At 37.2% G+C, this 16,738-nt stretch overlaps 2 protein-coding genes and 2 long non-coding RNA genes across 6 annotated transcripts; 2 read left to right on the top strand and 2 right to left on the bottom strand.

Annotated features, from left to right (window-relative positions):
* Nucleotides 1–1,181: 1,181 nt before the first annotated feature.
* On the bottom strand, nt 1,182–2,957 carry LOC133718186 (uncharacterized). The gene is made up of 4 exons (XR_009850134.1): nt 2,828–2,957; nt 2,005–2,568; nt 1,882–1,916; nt 1,182–1,663 (listed from the first exon to the last, which is right to left on the bottom strand). It is a non-coding gene; the product is annotated as an uncharacterized LOC133718186 (long non-coding RNA).
* A 3,103-nt stretch (nt 2,958–6,060) lies between these two features.
* Nucleotides 6,061–9,712, top strand: LOC133718421 (protein COFACTOR ASSEMBLY OF COMPLEX C SUBUNIT B CCB2, chloroplastic). 3 transcript variants are annotated; one of them, XM_062145256.1, is made up of 7 exons: nt 6,061–6,409; nt 6,485–6,597; nt 6,690–6,761; nt 7,070–7,213; nt 7,419–7,572; nt 8,179–8,422; nt 8,806–8,935. In XM_062145256.1, the coding sequence occupies exons 1-6, from the start codon at nt 6,241–6,243 to the stop codon at nt 8,376–8,378; spliced, it is 852 nt and encodes a 283-aa protein (XP_062001240.1). In that variant the 5' UTR covers nt 6,061–6,240; the 3' UTR covers nt 8,379–8,422; nt 8,806–8,935. The 3 variants fall into 3 exon arrangements, with proteins under 3 accessions (XP_062001240.1, XP_062001239.1, XP_062001238.1); XM_062145255.1 differs by lacking the exon at nt 8,806–8,935 and adding an exon at nt 9,481–9,712 and having other exon boundaries at nt 6,062–6,409; XM_062145254.1 differs by lacking the exon at nt 8,806–8,935 and having other exon boundaries at nt 6,062–6,409; nt 8,179–8,592.
* On the bottom strand, nt 8,950–11,268 carry LOC133718420 (dihydrodipicolinate reductase-like protein CRR1, chloroplastic). Its single transcript, XM_062145253.1, has 9 exons — nt 11,055–11,268; nt 10,765–10,962; nt 10,605–10,670; nt 10,389–10,484; nt 10,123–10,239; nt 9,720–9,812; nt 9,541–9,642; nt 9,304–9,390; nt 8,950–9,200 (listed from the first exon to the last, which is right to left on the bottom strand). The coding sequence occupies exons 1-9, from the start codon at nt 11,163–11,165 to the stop codon at nt 9,168–9,170; spliced, it is 903 nt and encodes a 300-aa protein (XP_062001237.1). The 5' UTR covers nt 11,166–11,268; the 3' UTR covers nt 8,950–9,167.
* Nucleotides 11,269–12,109: 841 nt separating this feature from the next.
* On the top strand, nt 12,110–13,980 carry LOC133717358 (uncharacterized). The gene is made up of 2 exons (XR_009849559.1): nt 12,110–13,026; nt 13,143–13,980. It is a non-coding gene; the product is annotated as an uncharacterized LOC133717358 (long non-coding RNA).
* Nucleotides 13,981–16,738: the final 2,758 nt, after the last annotated feature.

Here is a 16,738-nt window from a genome sequence, read left to right as displayed (position 1 = left end):
GTGCATATACAATTCACATTTTTTTTTTCTTCTTAAGTTCCAACTTCTATATTGAGGTGATATTAAAAACAAGTAATTGGCTTAAACATCTTACGTCCTATTGAGGTATACAAGGATGGAACCATGCTTCTTTCATTTCTTGTATTTCTTGTACAACATCTTATCGTATGTATTCTTTATGATCCACCCTTTATACTTGCACATTGTAACAGAGACCACTTGGGTCTTCCGAACTTTCGTTTTCGTTAGTTTCATGTTTCCTTTTTCTGATTTATTTAGGAGGTTTTGGTTTTGGTCCCCCTCCTTTGTACTCTGATTTCCTTTTCTTAATTTAAGAGGATAGGAATGATCTCTTCCTCACCTATCCAAGCTTTAAAAAAAAAAAAAAACTAGAATTACAACCTAGTTAGGATTACATGACCTTTCACACATAAAGACTTTTACTAGCTCATTAAATACTAGTAGTTAGTAGAAGTAAAAGATATAAAATCTATAAGATAGTAGATGGGTACTATTTATAATGTAGTTTAGGGTTCGGTTCTTGATTTGCAATTAGAGTTCACATAAAACCTACTTACCCGGATGGATCCACTACTAGAAATATGGCCTATGGGGACAGCCATTATTTCATGGCCATTGATGTTATTAGGGACGGATTACTGTGCCTACTGGTCTTTGGCCACAGATTGGATGTCCGAGACGATTTGTACTGACTCCAAATGGATTTTAACCAACTAGCCACAGCACAAACTGTCCGTCGCTCCTAAGGTACACAGCCCCCTAACAATTTCACGCGCTGTACTGTTTACTTCTGACAATGAACAGTACTCACTGTTTTATATTATTATAACATTGCCTGCTCAACTCCTCACACGCTTGGTTCTTTTGCTAGTTTGCTACTACTCTTTTTTCATCTGTGGCCAATTGGTACCAAATTACCAAAAAAAAAAAGTACTATTGGGAAATACACAAAAATTACCATTTATGGTTTTGAAGATATTCCATTCTGGTTTTACCCATGGACCCCATCCAAGTTGTTTTATGGTAACAAAATTGATTCCTGGTAATTCTTGCTGGGATAAAATTCTCAAAGATAGCCAGTTTTTATAGTTCAAATCAAATGCCAAGTATGAATTCAAACATATCTGCAAACTAAAACAATTCCAACACATCTGCAACAACATAAACTGAATTAGAGCTCATTCTCATTCCACTATATATCAACTCCATGCTAAGAGTTCTTGCACACTTTACAACTTCCAGATATCTAACACTGGATCTAAAAAGATGTGATTACAACTTCCATCTACCAAAAGCGATCCCATTCTATATAGGTTACAAGAAAGCAATGACCAAGTACATCTCATGAAATTACTATCCTTCGTAAGCATGGCCAGGAGAACAAATTGTACAGACAATTACCAAGTAAAACACATTAGCACTGCTCAAGTTTAATCTTCAGAGTGGATGAACCAAATAATGAATTAACAATTCCATCAGCAAAGTACTGAGGCATATGAATAATTTTGAACATCAAGAGCGTTTCCAAATGTGTAAATACCTGGTAGAGATCACCTATCGGAACGTGTAGGATCCAATCTCTTCAGTTTGGGGACTTAAGAGTTGTCAAACGTGTCAAATTGTTTCTGCTTGAATCATCCAACTGCATTTCAGATACATAGCATTAGTGTTGTAATATGAAAAAGCTAACATGAATATCTACTAATAGATAAAGCTCTTCAACATTATAAAATTCAGATGGTTTGTGAATGGAGTCATGCAATTTAACAAGCAGATAATATGTGAGTATCTTTAAAGATAAACAATGGCTTAATAATAAGCATAGTCTCCTAAGATTGTGTTCTAACAGCTGCTCTGTACCTTGAATTAAGTGGCCAACTTCGAGAGCCTAAAACCTGTATGGTCCAAAAACATTGACATTACTAGGAAACAACAATTGGTAAGTAATTAATACATAATGAAAGAAACTAGCTTTGTGATTACCGCTGCAACAGAAGGAATGTCCACAAAATCATGGTAGGAGTATCTTTTATCAGAGGGACATGTGAGGAGTGCTCTAGTGCCAACAAAGAATTTATTCCTCCAAGTTATGAAGGTTAACAGAAACAGACAGGAGAAATCAATAGGCGTCCACAAATTAGAAAAGTAGAGATATGGATATCAAGATTTAGTTCTTGCCTTAGAATTGATTTTGAGAAGCACATTGGTAAGGTAATATTTGATAAATCTTGGAAGGAAAAATGCATTGTGTGACAATCCTGAAAACACTTGAGACTCTTTTTTTTTTTTTTTTTTCCAAGGCCATGTAGAATATCACAAAGTGATTATATGATCATAGCAAGGGATAGGTGGGATGCCACTGTAAATAACAATACCGTACCATAAATATAAGAATCTTTCCTCTCTGGTAAAACGCAAAGAATGAAATCAGGTGGACTTGGAAGCTTAGTTTGAGTTTTTTTTCAAACATCTTTTCAACTCTTATATAGGGCTTTGTCTTCTAGACTGTGGTTCTTCCTCAAGCAGCGTAAAGGGGCGCTCAATAAGCTGCACAGAAGAAGTTAGAGTTCTTTAGTGGACTACCCTGAAACCTCAAAGACACAACCTTCAATGTAAAAGAAATACTTGAGTGATAGCTCAACGTCAAGAAAAAACATCAAGAAAGAACTGAGATCCCTACACAAGGAGGAGTGCAATCCAAAATACCCAAGTTAAAACTTGAAACCCTAGCGACCTCGCATTTGGGCTACTTTTCGTCGGATCTAATCAATAAACATTTAGAGGGGAGATCAGACAAGATATGAACCTTAAGAAAATGAAGCGGCCATGCATGAGACAGGAGATCGGCTATCGCGCGCTCATCGCCTGGCAGTGAGAGGGAGGAGATCATGCAAAAGTTGAAAACTCAAAAATGAAAGAGAGATGAACAAAAAGAGGATGAAAACTATTATTATCTTTTTTTCTTTTTTTTAGCAAAATGGATGGATAATTGGATATTATCATAAACTGTGGGGCCGGCGCGTGATTTTGCCACGGAAAACTGATTTTCTCCCTACTATTGCTCATAATTTCATCTTTTGCGACGGAATTTGCTTTTCACTGTGGCTGATACATGTCCAGGGGTCAGCTAGACCTTAACCGTCGCAAATTTTGACCCTGTGTACAAATATAGGGACGGAGCATTAAATTTTCACTGTTGGGCTGTGGCCATAGGCCACATTTCTAGTAGTGATCTGATACGGGTTCGGTTCACTTTTGCTCCTGAACCATTTTGGTGGTTCTGGTTCTGGTTCACCTACCCTAGCACAGCTTGTAAGAAGATAAAGACATTTTCTAAATTTGTATGATTCATATTTTGCTGGTTTTATGTTAATTTTTATGAATTCCTTTTGGGATTTTGATAGAGAACCTGGCCTTGGGTCTATCCTCTTGGCTGCTCACTTCCCTAGCTATCTTGGAAAGTTTCTGAAGGTAATTCTCCTCTCTATCTGCAGGGTCGGCCCTGTGTTTGTCAAGGCCTTAGCTGTAAAAATAAAAAATTAATTTTAACAAAAAGTTTCATTAGTCAATTATCTAAAAATACAAGACCCTCACATTCATAATGGAAGGTAATTAATCATTTTTATACTAACAAGTTAATTAGAAAAGTCAAAAATAAAATTGGATTCACAAAAATGACAAAAAAATAATTAAATCGTAATTTGAGCTCATAAAATCTGATAATTGGAGTAATATTATTATTATTATTATTTTAATAAATGATGGAAGAATATGCTAATTTATTATTATTATTATTAATTTTTTTTTTTATAAAGGTTCTATAGGTGAGTTTTAAAATTTAGTGGCCCACTACATTTGGAGGCCCTAGGCACTGCCTATTTGTTTACCTTTTTACTTTTAGAGCTGTGAAAGGTTTGCAATTAAACCTCATAGTATAGGATTGTGAAGGTAAAAATCAGATTTATAAACCCTCTTGTATGGTGAAAATGATTTAAACCACTACCAGTCTACCAGTTCCATTTTCATTTTTAAGATGAAACAACTCATGATCTACTCAAATGCTGAAATCGGTAGAGAAATAACATTTCTTTATGAGTTTATGTGAGTGTAAGACCCTAATTTATGTGATGACTTGCATCATTTAACATTTGTCTATTCATGTTGAATCACAATCAATAATTGTATGTCTCTATCTCGCAGAAATGTTAAAATATGGCAATAGCATATTTTAAAACATAATTGTGCAATCCATCGACTTTAATTCCATAAATTTTGAAATTCATGAATTCTTTTCAAAATCCATCACTTTTAAAGTTTGTGTACAACACATCCCCAGCTAAACTACAAAACTAAAGGATTAGTGATTCCGACTGTGACTCGGTTTCCCTATTTGTTATTGAAGACTTTGAAGTCAACTTCTTTCTTTCTTATTGCAGACAACCTTTTCCTATTTGTTATTGGAGGTATATGCAAGTTTTTCCTTATTCGTTTATCTTCTCCTTCACAGTTCACACAAAAGGAGTTGGGTAGAGTTTACTCATCTATCATCTATAAATCGACGGAGGAGGAGATTTATGCCCGAACTCCAAAGGCTGAGAAGAAAAGGTTTGTGCTCTTTTAAAATAAATCCCGAACACTCGCCAATTTCTTATCAACAACCCAGAGTTGTTCGGTCAAATCTTCTTCTAGGTTTCACAGTATGGACTATGGAGTCTTCAAATTGGGCAATGTTGCCTAAGCACCTATTAGATTCCGTTTTAGAAAGATTACCGTCACGATTAGATTTTTTGCAGTTTAGTGTTGTTTGTATGTCATGGAATTTTGTGGCAGAAGACAATTTAAGGAAACGCACAACCCCAATGCTATTGGCTTATACAGGCAAAGAAGACACATGGAATTTATACGACATTGCATGTGATAAGATCCTTGATTTGCAATTGGACTTGCCAAATAGACGATTTTGTGGGTTTTCTAAAGAATGGCTGATAACTATCGATGAGAATTTCACTGTAACACTTATAAATCCCTTCTCGAGGGTTAAAGGGAGGATAGTGGAAGAAAATTCATTCATCAGGCTTCCTGCACTGAACCTTACAGAGAAGAGTAGAAAGCCATGGGGGCCTAAGGTATATATGTATTACGTCCACAAAGCTACAATTTCAGCAAATCCTATTTCAAATGCAAAGGATTGCATTGTTATGATCATACACGGTCAAAGATGTCAACTAGCTTTTATTAGACTTAATAAAGACACAAGATGGACTTATATCGATGAAAATATTCAACAAATAATGGACGTTGTCTATGTTGAAGATAAATTCTATGCCCTCAATCACTTTAACCAACTTTTTTGTGTTGAAATTACTAGTAAATAATTCAACTCATATTTGGTTGGCGAAACTCTTGAAGAACCATTATCTGTTAAAAACAGATATCTGGTGGAGTCAAGTGATCATAAAGAATTGTTGATGGTTCACAGGTTTTTATATCATACTGGCCCACCACGTAGTCGTCGCTCGACAATGAAATTTGAAGTTTTTAAATATGATGTTGATAAGCATAAGTGGATCAAGATAAACTCTTTAGGTGATAATGCTCTCTTTGTGGGGGAGAACTCTGCAATATTAGTGTTGGCTTCCTATTTTAGATGTTTGCCCAATATTAGTGTTGGCAAGCATCAAGTTGTAAAAGGCGTGAGAGTAATTTTGTATAATTATAATTTTGATTTTTGTTTTGTTTCAGATTTCTTAAGTATTTTAATATATACAAGATTATTTATATATAAAAAAAAGTCAGTTATGTACGATCATATTCTCTTAATTAATTGTATAGACTAAGACATTTTCAAACTATTTTTCTTTACTGGTATGAATACCAAACTATTTACTATTTTGTAGAGCATTCCTAAAGATTAAAGATTTTCAGTTAGCAAAAAGATGGCTCCTAACATAATAGCCAAAAGAAGCTTAGTTTCATCTTGTATAAGATGATTAATTATATATATTTAACTGGGGGTATGCATTTTAGGTTAGCTCAAATGGTGATGGGAGTTGGAAATTTATCGAGTTAGAACTAAGCTAGCGGTTACATTCTTTTTAACAAAAAAGAATAAAAAAAAGTCTCCTAGCTAAAACCAGAAATCATAAATCCTTTTTTGACATGAATTTCCATATATTTTCTTAGCTCCCAAACCCAGAAAAACAAAAAGAAAAAGAAAAGATGAGCTCCGCAGGCACCACTCTGTCTTCGAATCCGTTAATTCAGTTGAAAGCCTCACCTAAATTTCGCGCCAAAAAGAAAACTGCCAATTTCTCAGCTCGTCTTGACAATTCCAAGGCCAACCCAACAGACCCACAACTCAATCTCTCTGTGCTCCGCTTCACACTCGGTAACTCTCTCTATCTCTCTGTTTCTCTCTGAGATTTGCATGTGAAAATTGATGGGTTTATTGCGGGTGGTGCAGGAATACCTGGGCTGGACGAGTCCTACTTACCCAGATGGATCGGATACGGGTTCGGTTCACTTTTGCTCTTGAACCATTTTGCTGGTTCTGGTTCACCTACCCTGGCACAGCTTGTAAGAAGATAAAGTCATTTTCTTAATTTGTATGATTCATATTTTGCTGGGTTTATATTGATTTTTGTGAATTCCTTTTGTGTTTTGGATAGAGAACAGAGGCCTTGGGTCTATCTTTGGCTGGTTTCTCCATAGCACTTCCCTATCTTGGAAAGTTTCTCAAGGTAATTTTCCCTCTTTGTTTACCTTTTTACTTTTAGAGCTGTGAAAAGTTTGCACTTAAAGCTCATAGTATAGGATTGTGAAGGTAAAATTCAGATTTATAAGCCTCTTGTATTGTGAAAGAGATTTAAACCACCATCAATTCCATTTTCATTTTTAAGATGAAACAACTTATGATATACTCAAATGCTGAAATCGGTAGAGAACTAGTATTTTTATCTCACAGAAGTGTTAGAATATGGCAATAGCTGTGCGTATGCATTGCTTGCTCAGCATATTTTAAAACATAATTTTTGATGTTTTATTATAGGGTGCTACTCCAATGGATCAAACGAGTATCCCAGAGGGGTGTGAGCAAATATTTATGATATCAGAAACTACCTCAAATACTCGGAAGGAGGACTTGGCTTGGGCTACGTACATTTTGTTGCGCAATACAAACAGCATATCAGTGGTATGCAGCAGGTTTTTATTATAAATTGGAATTACACAGTTGAAATGGTATACTGGCAGAGAGAACCAGAGGAAAAGTCGACTAATTTGAATGAAAATGTGACTTGTTTTGGTACACTAGAATCCAATAAATAAATAAATAATGTTTATATATTTTAGATTTTTTGTCATAAGCTCATCAAAAATGTTATTTGCTGATTTTCCAGATAATATCAGTTCGAGATGAACTATGTGTGCGTGGTTACTGGAGCATACCAGATGATGTTTCAAAACCCAATGTACTTGATTGGTTTGAGAAACAGATCAAAAGCATTGGCCTCTCTAATTTGAAGGAAACCCTATACCTTCCTCAAATTGAAGGTAGCAATTATATGACATTTGTTTATATCTTTCAGAAAGTAATTGTAGTTAGAATTGTGGAATTTTGCAGATATTAATTAGCCTCACATGAAGATTAGAATTTTGTCCATGCATATATTAGAAAGACAATAGATATTCAAATTCAAAACTAAGAACGTACAATTTCTAATTATTTGAAGATCTGATCTTGTTTGATCCTTTTGACTTGTATAGTTACTCTTAATCTGAATAGTATGGCAAATTCCATATGTCACTTCATAGGTCCAACTTTCTCTGTGCTTTTGGTTTGCACGAAGAACTTTAAAAGAAGTAGTCTGTCCAACTGAAACCTATTATAACATATTGCCTGCAAGGGTCTTTTTATTGTTTTTCCTTTTTTCTGGGAGGTGTGCGCGCGCTTCTATGATGCATGAATATCTACTTGGCGGGGTTCTATGTAGATTCTTAACTTAATGCATGTTCTGATGATGAAGAAGAAATAAGAGAGGCTAACTATAAGGCTGCTTGCTGGAGTGATACAATCCAGATCAAGTACTTGTTAATTAATTCTAGAGCTATGGTTCTGACACCACTTTGTTTACTTTACAAGTTTGATCATTGTTTCAGATTCTGGACTCTGGGAGATGCTACCCAAGGGGACTCGTTCACTTCTCGTACAACCAGTGCTGCAAGTTTTGAACCCAAATGACAGTGGAAATGAACAAATTCAGGGATTTGTCTTGTTGGCTTCAAGCATGAGGTATGCATATAGTGATAAAGATAGAGCCTGGGCTGGAGCTCTTGCAAACAAATTCGGTGGCAAGTGAAAATAATTAGCCTGGATTGGAGCTCTCACCATAAAAAACTGAAGGTACAAAGATATATGTAGATTTGTAAAGGATTTTGAACTTCTTTACATTTGAACTTAGACAGCAACCTTTGTTAAAAGCTGTTTTTTGCCCTCATTATGTTTCTTTGCTCTGATACATTCGGAATAGATATGAGATTGGGCCTTGAATTTTGAAATCCTCTGTATTATATCTATAGGCTACAACACTTTGAATGTCAACTACTGTCAACAGAAAGGTGTGTCCTCTCATAAGTTTTTTCAAGATAGTTCATATAACCACAAGTTTATTTTACTGAAGCTGAAGTTGTTTTCCTACATAACACATGCCAAACAATTGGATTAGCTAGGTTTGGGTTTAAGTGACTTCTCTATGATATTCACGTTTCTCTTGTTCCATGATTCAGTAGCAATGAGAGCTAAGCCAAAAGGTCTAATCTGTTCTGTTTGCCCTAAGGTTTGCCAGCAACCGTTTGATGCCGAACCATGTGAAGTTGCTGCCTGGAATGGACATACTAAGATATCATTCAACATCCCTAGTACAAACTGAAGATCACAACGGTTCCCCTAAAATTTCACTGATCACATTTGAATAAACAATTGAATACTTTACATCAATAGAAAGTTAGTCAACAAAATCTTCTTTCTTTTCTCTCTGCTGCTTCTTTTAACAAACTATCTCCCGTTAAGCTTTCATTTAGGAACCTTGTGTGGGGGGCATATATGATGTTAAGGTACACATCCATGAGATTGAAGAAAGCTTGGAGTTTCATAAAAGTTTCTCCAGGCCATACACCAGGCTCTGCAATAAAGGAAAACAGTTAAGAGATGAGAGTCAGCTAGTATTGACTGTAGCAGAATGCTTGAAAAATTTTAAGAATGCACTGTTGCACACATTTTGTTACCTTGATGCGAACAATCTTTCTGATAGCTAAGATTAGGCCTGGCATGAGACTTTGCACATCTGTGATATCATGTTTCAGAGTGTAAACCTGTCACAAGCAATGCTAGTTCATCAGATTATCATCTCACGAGAGCTTTTTTTTACCTTCTTTATCTTTTTTTGTCCGACTCACTTATAGGTATATTTTTCAAGCGTACACTTCTGAATTGAGAAGAGATGAGTAAACTCAGAAACACACCTCTCCTGGGCGAGAGAAGTAGACTGTTGTACTGGAGGGAAGCCCTGGAAGGACTAAGCTATGCACACGAACTCCATCTTCACCCAGAACTTGACCCCTTGCCTTATTGGACAAATCAAGAATGAGTTCCAAGGCATAAAATGACACTATGAAAAGACTAAGTTTTGTATTTTAGCTACCTTAACATCTGTTGAAATGTCTTCTCTGTTATAGATCTGGCCAAGGTTAGAGAGGTTGTTGGCAATTTGGGTTGCATCTGATGATGGAAGATCCTGTTTCCGAAAGATGAATTTAGCAACATCATTTGCAAGAGATTGTATTTTCTGCATCTCTTAAGCCTGCTGGGTACTGAACTACTGATGTTAATAAAAGTAAATTTACTCTTGACCTTTCAGGTCAAAATCATTGATTGACAAAATGTTGCAAGTCTTATCTCCTTATTGTGCTCGCCAACTAAAGTATCTTATTGAAAAATACATTTCATGCTTTTTGTATGGAATTGAACTAAATTTGCTGCAAACTTCCTCAAGCATAGAGCACCAATATTATCTGATTTTTGCAATTAAAAGAGACGGAGTTTACCGTTGTATTAGCTCTTGATTCTACAATTTCTACATTGTTATAGTGAAAGGAAGCTGAAATTGCTGCTTGTTGGAGGAGTATAGATCCAATAGAAAGAGTCGGTGCGACAAGACAACCCTGACAACAGTAACAAGTTCATGATCAGGTAAGAGAAGTATGGTTTAATCCCCAGAAACTCAATGGTACTTAGAATCCAAAGAAGGGGATGTGAAACACAGAATCTTATGAAAACTTTATTATTGTAGAGCATCTCACCCTGTGCTCACCATGCTGGCTTTCTCACAGAGTGCAGATAATGCTGATACTGTATCTAACTTAATTTTTGGCACATAAACCACACTCCTCATTCCAAATGCTGTTGCCTAGTAGGAAAGAAAATGATGAAACACAGTTACAATTTGGTAATGCTTCGTACTTAATTATTAAATCTCTGTCAAAAATAAACCGATGGAAGCTAAAAAGTTCATGAATGTGGCCTCTACCTGCTTCACATTGTCATAAACTTTGGAAGGGTCAGTGAAATCCACAACTACTCCTGTTGCTTTAGACTGCAAATCGATATCAATGGCACGATAAACAGATTGACAGAATGAACAAAACCACACTCTCATTACACACATAGGTGTCATTTTGGTTTGTCACCTGTGATATGGAACCTAAGACCATGGTGAGATCATTTGTTATCGGTATCTCCAGTGGCTCCGCCATGTCACATAGATTCCCAATATCTTCTCCTACAAGATACGAATCCACTGCACCGGCCACCTCCATCCCTCGAGCTCTGGTCACGGCAATCACTGCTGCCCTCCCTATTTCCTTTGCAGCTCCATTTATTATTACCTATAGCAATACATTTTATTTGATTTTTTCCAATGCATCTTTACTGTTAAAGAGAAAAGAGAGAGCATTTCATGTAGAACCAAACATGTAACCTTGATATTGTTTTGAGACGGTTGCATTGAGCAAAGGGCAGAAGGTCTAGCTCTACCATTTCGATAACTCTTGCAGACCACAGGTTGAAACTGGCAGCTCAAAGCTACCATGGCTTCTTTTTCTCAGCTCAAACACAGTGCCTATGTTCACAGGAAGATGATAAGCCTATTTTCCTTAGCCATATGGTTATGGTGCAGTCAATTTTCTCTAAGATAAGGTTCTCGCGCTGTAGATTGGTCTTGTTTGGAAGGACTTACTGTGACCAATCGACAATGACAGGGATGCATGTTTTCCTTTGTGCCTCTTTTCTTTTGGGGCCATGTTGCGCATGTGTCTCAAGGAATAGGGCAACATTTGTTTTCCGGTTTCACATGCTTTCATTTTATTTGCTTATTTTTCATTGGCATTTTTCCATTGGTGGTGTAACTATTAGACGCTAAGTGCTGACCTCCTGATAGAGGAATAATGCAAACAAATGGTCAATGGTAGGGCGTTTTCATTTCTAAGAAGCAAAGTAATTGTCAACAAAATGATATTTCGTAGTTTTGTGAATTTGATTTTCTTGGATACAAGAAATAACGAAGCACGTAAGCTCCATGAGTCCATGAGCTGCAACTAGCTAGCAAACTGGTTTTTAATATCATTGTTGACGAAGACTTGTAAGTATATGTATATTTCAAGCACCTCGTGTAAACAATTGAATCGTATAGGATTAATAGTCTTGTGACCTCATGTGAAAGATTAAAAATAGTAGCTCATTATTTTGGTGTTACCGTATTGGTCTGCATCTGGAAGCAGTTCATGAATTTGTGCACTCTGGATGCTTAGGAAAAATTAAAAAATTTATGCAGAATATTCTAATTTTGTATGTCCAATTGAATAAAAATCTTCTAGAAAATGCTTGTTATTTATAAGGATTAATTTCAGTTTACCCTCCTGAGAGTTGACGGTGTAATCATGTCACTCCCAATACTCTTAATTTTAAATTTTTACCCCCCCCCCATCCCCGAGCTTTTCAATTTTCCTCAACCGTGTCCAATGTCTCATTCTCCGTTCAAATTGGACGTTAAGTCCGACAATGAGGCCCACTTTAAGGGCTAAAATGGTCATTTTAATACCAAAAAAAAAAAAAAAAACTCGACCAAAAGAAAGAAAGAAATTTTCTGCTTCTTCCTCCTTTCCTCTCCCTAACGATCTGAAACTCATCAATCTAGCCTTCCTCTTCTCATCTTCATCGTTCAAACCACTCTCCACCTCTTATGCCCTTGAGGGAATGGGATGTCGGGGTACATACTCGCCGTACTTGATTCCGACCTTGTTGGGGCCGGTTCTCGGCCAAGAAGAGCATGCGAATGTTGAGGGAGAGAGAGGCGGAAGTGTCGGGTTCGATTCACAGTTCAGATTGGGTGAGTTGATGCCCATTTACTGGATGACGAATTGGTGGAATTAGAGAAGCAATTCGAGTCGGCACAGCAAGCGAAATCGAGCATCAGATTGTCCGATCGAAACATCGTCGAATTGGTCCAAAAGCTTCACGAGCTCTACATGGTGGCGAAGGATGAGGGCGGCGATGACCGATTGCGTTCTCATCTTCGGTTCGGATCTGTTCGTGACCAAATTGGAAATCGAAGGTGACGACGGCGACGGCGATGATATCGGGGTCAAATTCCAATTCGGGGTGGAGTCAAATTCTCAGGGCTCCGGCTCTGAATTCGGTGACTTTCTGGCTCCACAAGGGCTTCAGGTTGTTGGGTTGGAGTCCGATTCGGATTCGGATAATGATGAATTCGAAAGCGGAGGAAGAAGAGTGGCGGAGGTTACCAGGAGGATGAGGAGGTTCTTAGCGACGACGCCGGCAAGCTCAATTTCCCGCCTGACTTCAAGCTCTTAATCAGAAACCTTCCCTTCACTGTCGACAGTGCTCAGCTAACTGAGCTCTTCGAAGGTGCTACAAATGTTGAGATGGTTGAGGTATGGTTTTGTTTTTCGTTCAAAATTTTGCATCTTTTTGTGAATTGAATGGAGATAAATTATGGGTTCAATGTTTTTTTTTTGGATTAATAGAGGCTGTTTGGTGGATTTTGTAGGTGATATATGACAAGACGACTGGGAGAAGCAGGAGATTCGGGTTTGTGACCATGTCGAGTGCTCAGGAAGTAGAAGCAACTGCTCGACAGTTCAATGGCTATGTGAGTCACCATTTTGTGTCTACGATTTGTGTGTGTATATGCGAGAAGGTGAAACAAATTTTTTGAGATTTGAGAAAGTTGCATTGGTGTTTGAGACTTGTTCAAGATCTGTTAATCAGAAAAGTTGGTGTTGATGAGTTGGAGATGATGGTAATGGGTTTCCTAGGGTCGGATTTTGGGAGGTAGAGGAGCTGAGGGGAAGAAGAAGAACAAGAATGATTTTTTTTTTTTGTCTTGAAATGACCCTTTTAGCCCTTAAAGTGGGCCCTATTGTCGGACTTAACGTCCAATTTGGACGGAGAATGAGACATTGGACACGGTTGAGGAAAATTGAAAAGCTCGGGGGATAAAAATTTAAAATTAAGAGTATCGGGGGTGACATGATGACACCCCCAAACCCAGTGGCGGATCCAGAAATTTTTTTCAAGTAAGGCAAGACAATGGCAGGTTGAAGGAAAAGGGGAAGGGAGGAAAATTAGAGGGAAGCTATAGATTTTGGAGGCAATTGTGAAAAGTTTGCCCAGATTTTGCCTGGTTTTGCCCTATTTCTGCCATTTTCTTCAACAATTCACTTGATTTTGCCCTATTTCTGTCAATTTCACATACCTTGCTTATACCAAACTTGTATAGACTCAAAAATCCAGTCTAGGAAAGTGCCTAAGCTGGCCTCTATGTGGATCCGCCGGTGCCCAAACCTCAGAGGAGTAAATTGAAATTAATCCTATTTATAAACACATGTAGATATATTCCAAATTATTCTACTTATCAGGGACGTAGCCAGGAATCGAAAATGAGTTGGGCTAGTTTAAGCTATATAAAAATTTGCTAGTTTCCAACACTACCACTATCTACACAACAAAAGCAAGGTATTCGATTAGCCAACCTTACGACCTCATTAACAAAAGTTTTCAACATGTTTTGGAACTATTAAAACATATTGATAACATTGTGGGTACAAGTCAACAAAAACAATCATAAACAGATTGAAGTAGTTCCTTTTCTTATTTTCATGTAAAGCCAGTACAGCTTTCAGGGGCTAATCAGGCTTAGAGGAATGAGGTCGTAGAAACGGGAGGAATTGATGAAGATATTCAATAGTTCAATTAATGTATTTGATTCCTCTAAGCCTAAGGTACGAGAAGAGCGAAAAGAGGATCGAAGAGCGAAACGAGAAGATCATACTAAGGTCGACCAAATGGTAAACCCACAAACTCGAAACAAAATATGAACCTATAACTCGAAACGAAAACGGAAAACAATCGAATTAAGAAGACCTTGATGGCACAACTCAGTGGTTTCTTCTTTGATTAATGTAAAGAGATCATGATCTTATCCTTGATTCCTTATGAGTTATATGGAAAGACTGTTACAGACAACAAAATATTAAGAAAAAATATACATTTTTGTTATCTCTCTAAAGCTTTATACTAATTTTATTATTCATTTCCATTTTCAAATCTCATTTATGATTTTATTTGTTCATGAAAGCTTTCGAAGATTAAAAAGATTCAAAAGAAAATGCATTTAAAATTACTTGGTGAATTATACAAGAACAAAGCTATGATGCAATAGACAATTATTAGATAAAGGGCTAAATACAAATTACTACCCTGTGGTTTAGGTCCCAAATCAATTCAGTCCATGAACTTCCAATTTCATCAAAAACACCCCTGCACTTTCAATTTTGATCTAATAGGTCCAATTTGTTAGTTTTCTGACAATTGAGTTATTTAACTTGTTAATGTGGCTCATATATGGCCTATGTTTTATGATGTGGTGTCGAGATGGTCTGCACAGTCAATTTAGGAGTGAGTCCTACTATTAAAAATAAATAGTTTTTCAACAAATAATCCAACTATAACTTGAACCCATAACAGAATATTAACGAATTGGACCTATTAGATCAAAATTGAAAGTGCAGGGGTGTTTTTGATGAAATTAGAAGTCCAGGGACTGAATTGATTTTGGACCTAAACCACAGGGTACTAACTAGTATTTAGCCCTTAGATAAATGTTCTTCTTATTAGTATAACAAGATCATGAAACGAGGGATAGAGAGCCATCGTGTAAACTAAATCGAATAAGCCTGTAAAGCGGCATATAAGATAAAGTTAAATAAAAATAATAAAATGAGCAAATTTAATTTTTTTTTTTGAAGAATATCATGTCGATATATTAATATTTCTCAGGCCAGAAAGGACCATTACATATCCTCCCTCTACCATCTCTGGGTAGATAAAGAGTTTGTGGTGAAAACCACAGCGATACATAGATTAGGTCCGATCATTTGACGGTACCCATGCTCACTTATTCAAAGAAAGCCTAGAAACTATGTTACAATGACAAGTAAATAGGCTTAGTTCAAAAGAAAAAAAACTAAATTTTCTCCCTGCCCTTAACACTAGGGTTAGGAGGCTTTCCAGGGCAAAGCATGCTAAGCACTTCTTCAGCTGCAATCTTCTTACTCTTTGAAGAGTTCTTGTTTTTCGAGCCCAGAGGCCGACCTCTTTTCTTTTTTTGTTCTATTTTGACCAGCTGCATAGATTCCTTAGGGAGTGATCCTTCCTTAGGAACTAAGACACCTCCGGGAGCTTCAATGAGACCCAGTGATTTAGCAGAGAATTTGGTGTAGAACTCTAGAACTTTCAGTTTCTTGGGCATCAAAGTGGAGCTAGCAGCAGTCTCACCACCATTAAACAGAAATTTCAGTTTCTTTGGGGACGTATACGGTGATGCAGGCCTATTTCTTTTCACAGTTGATGACTCCACGTCCACAGGAACTAAGGCTAGGGCATTTCCTTCCTCAGCAGGCCTTAGGTTTTCACTACGCACAACAATAGGCTTGCGGTGCTTGTTCATAGCAGAAGTGCCAAATAGGTTGCGCACTACTGGAGGCAGTAGCGGTGTTTGCAGGCCCTGAAATCGGAATGCTCCACTCTGGAAACGAAGATCAGACAAACCTGGAAAATGGGATGTGAGCGACTTCCCTGATGTCTCCGATCGTGTAGCGGTGTCTTGCCCAGCCTGTGCATCAACAGTAGGGCAAATATTCTGTTCATGAAACAGAAGATGGCAATCTTTGCATATTCCATGCAAATTTTCATAGAAAAAAGTAATCTCTTTCACCACTCTAGCCTCCAGGAATGATCTTGAGAGTCATTTTCAAGAAGAATGGATGGGAAATAGCATGAGCTACATGAACCCTAATTTGACCCTTATTGTCATACAGTCTTTGATCAAAATCCAAATACTTACCCGCCACAGAAGCAACATTCATGATAATCTTTTCCTCTTCTAGGGCTGGCGGAATACCTGTGATTTTGACCCAAAAAAAGAGTAGATTCATGGGGATGACGAGAGGATCTTCCAGGCCATCATATTGTTGTAGCAGAATCGGAGATTTGTTAAAATACCACGGCCCTCCCCTTAAAACCTTATTTCGATCACGTTTCAGATCAAAAGAAAAAACAAAGCGGCCTTGGGTACTGTCTTGA

Source organism: Rosa rugosa, chromosome 6, assembly GCF_958449725.1.
Source record: "Rosa rugosa chromosome 6, drRosRugo1.1, whole genome shotgun sequence".
In the NCBI taxonomy this organism is placed as follows: Eukaryota; Viridiplantae; Streptophyta; class Magnoliopsida; order Rosales; family Rosaceae; genus Rosa; species Rosa rugosa.
Note: the sequence above shows the minus strand (reverse complement) of the source record. Positions and strands in the feature narration are given on the sequence as shown.

What these genes read in the sequence shown, in the direction of transcription:
- LOC133718420 (XM_062145253.1), bottom strand. Translation starts at nt 11,165, where the DNA reads ATGGTAGCTTTGAGCTGCCAGTTTCAACCTGTGGTCTGCAAGAGTTAT. An exon ending in AATCAAGAGCTAATACAACG is followed by an intron (nt 9,813 to 10,122) that starts GTAAACTCCGTC and finishes TTTCGGAAACAG; the next exon opens with GATCTTCCATCATCAGATGC. An exon ending in ACTTCTCTCGCCCAGGAGAG is followed by an intron (nt 9,391 to 9,540) that starts GTGTGTTTCTGA and finishes TGCTTGTGACAG; the next exon opens with GTTTACACTCTGAAACATGA.
- LOC133718421 (XM_062145255.1), top strand. Translation starts at nt 6,241, where the DNA reads ATGAGCTCCGCAGGCACCACTCTGTCTTCGAATCCGTTAATTCAGTTG. An exon ending in ATCTTGGAAAGTTTCTCAAG is followed by an intron (nt 6,762 to 7,069) that starts GTAATTTTCCCT and finishes GTTTTATTATAG; the next exon opens with GGTGCTACTCCAATGGATCA. An exon ending in ATACAAACAGCATATCAGTG is followed by an intron (nt 7,214 to 7,418) that starts GTATGCAGCAGG and finishes CTGATTTTCCAG; the next exon opens with ATAATATCAGTTCGAGATGA.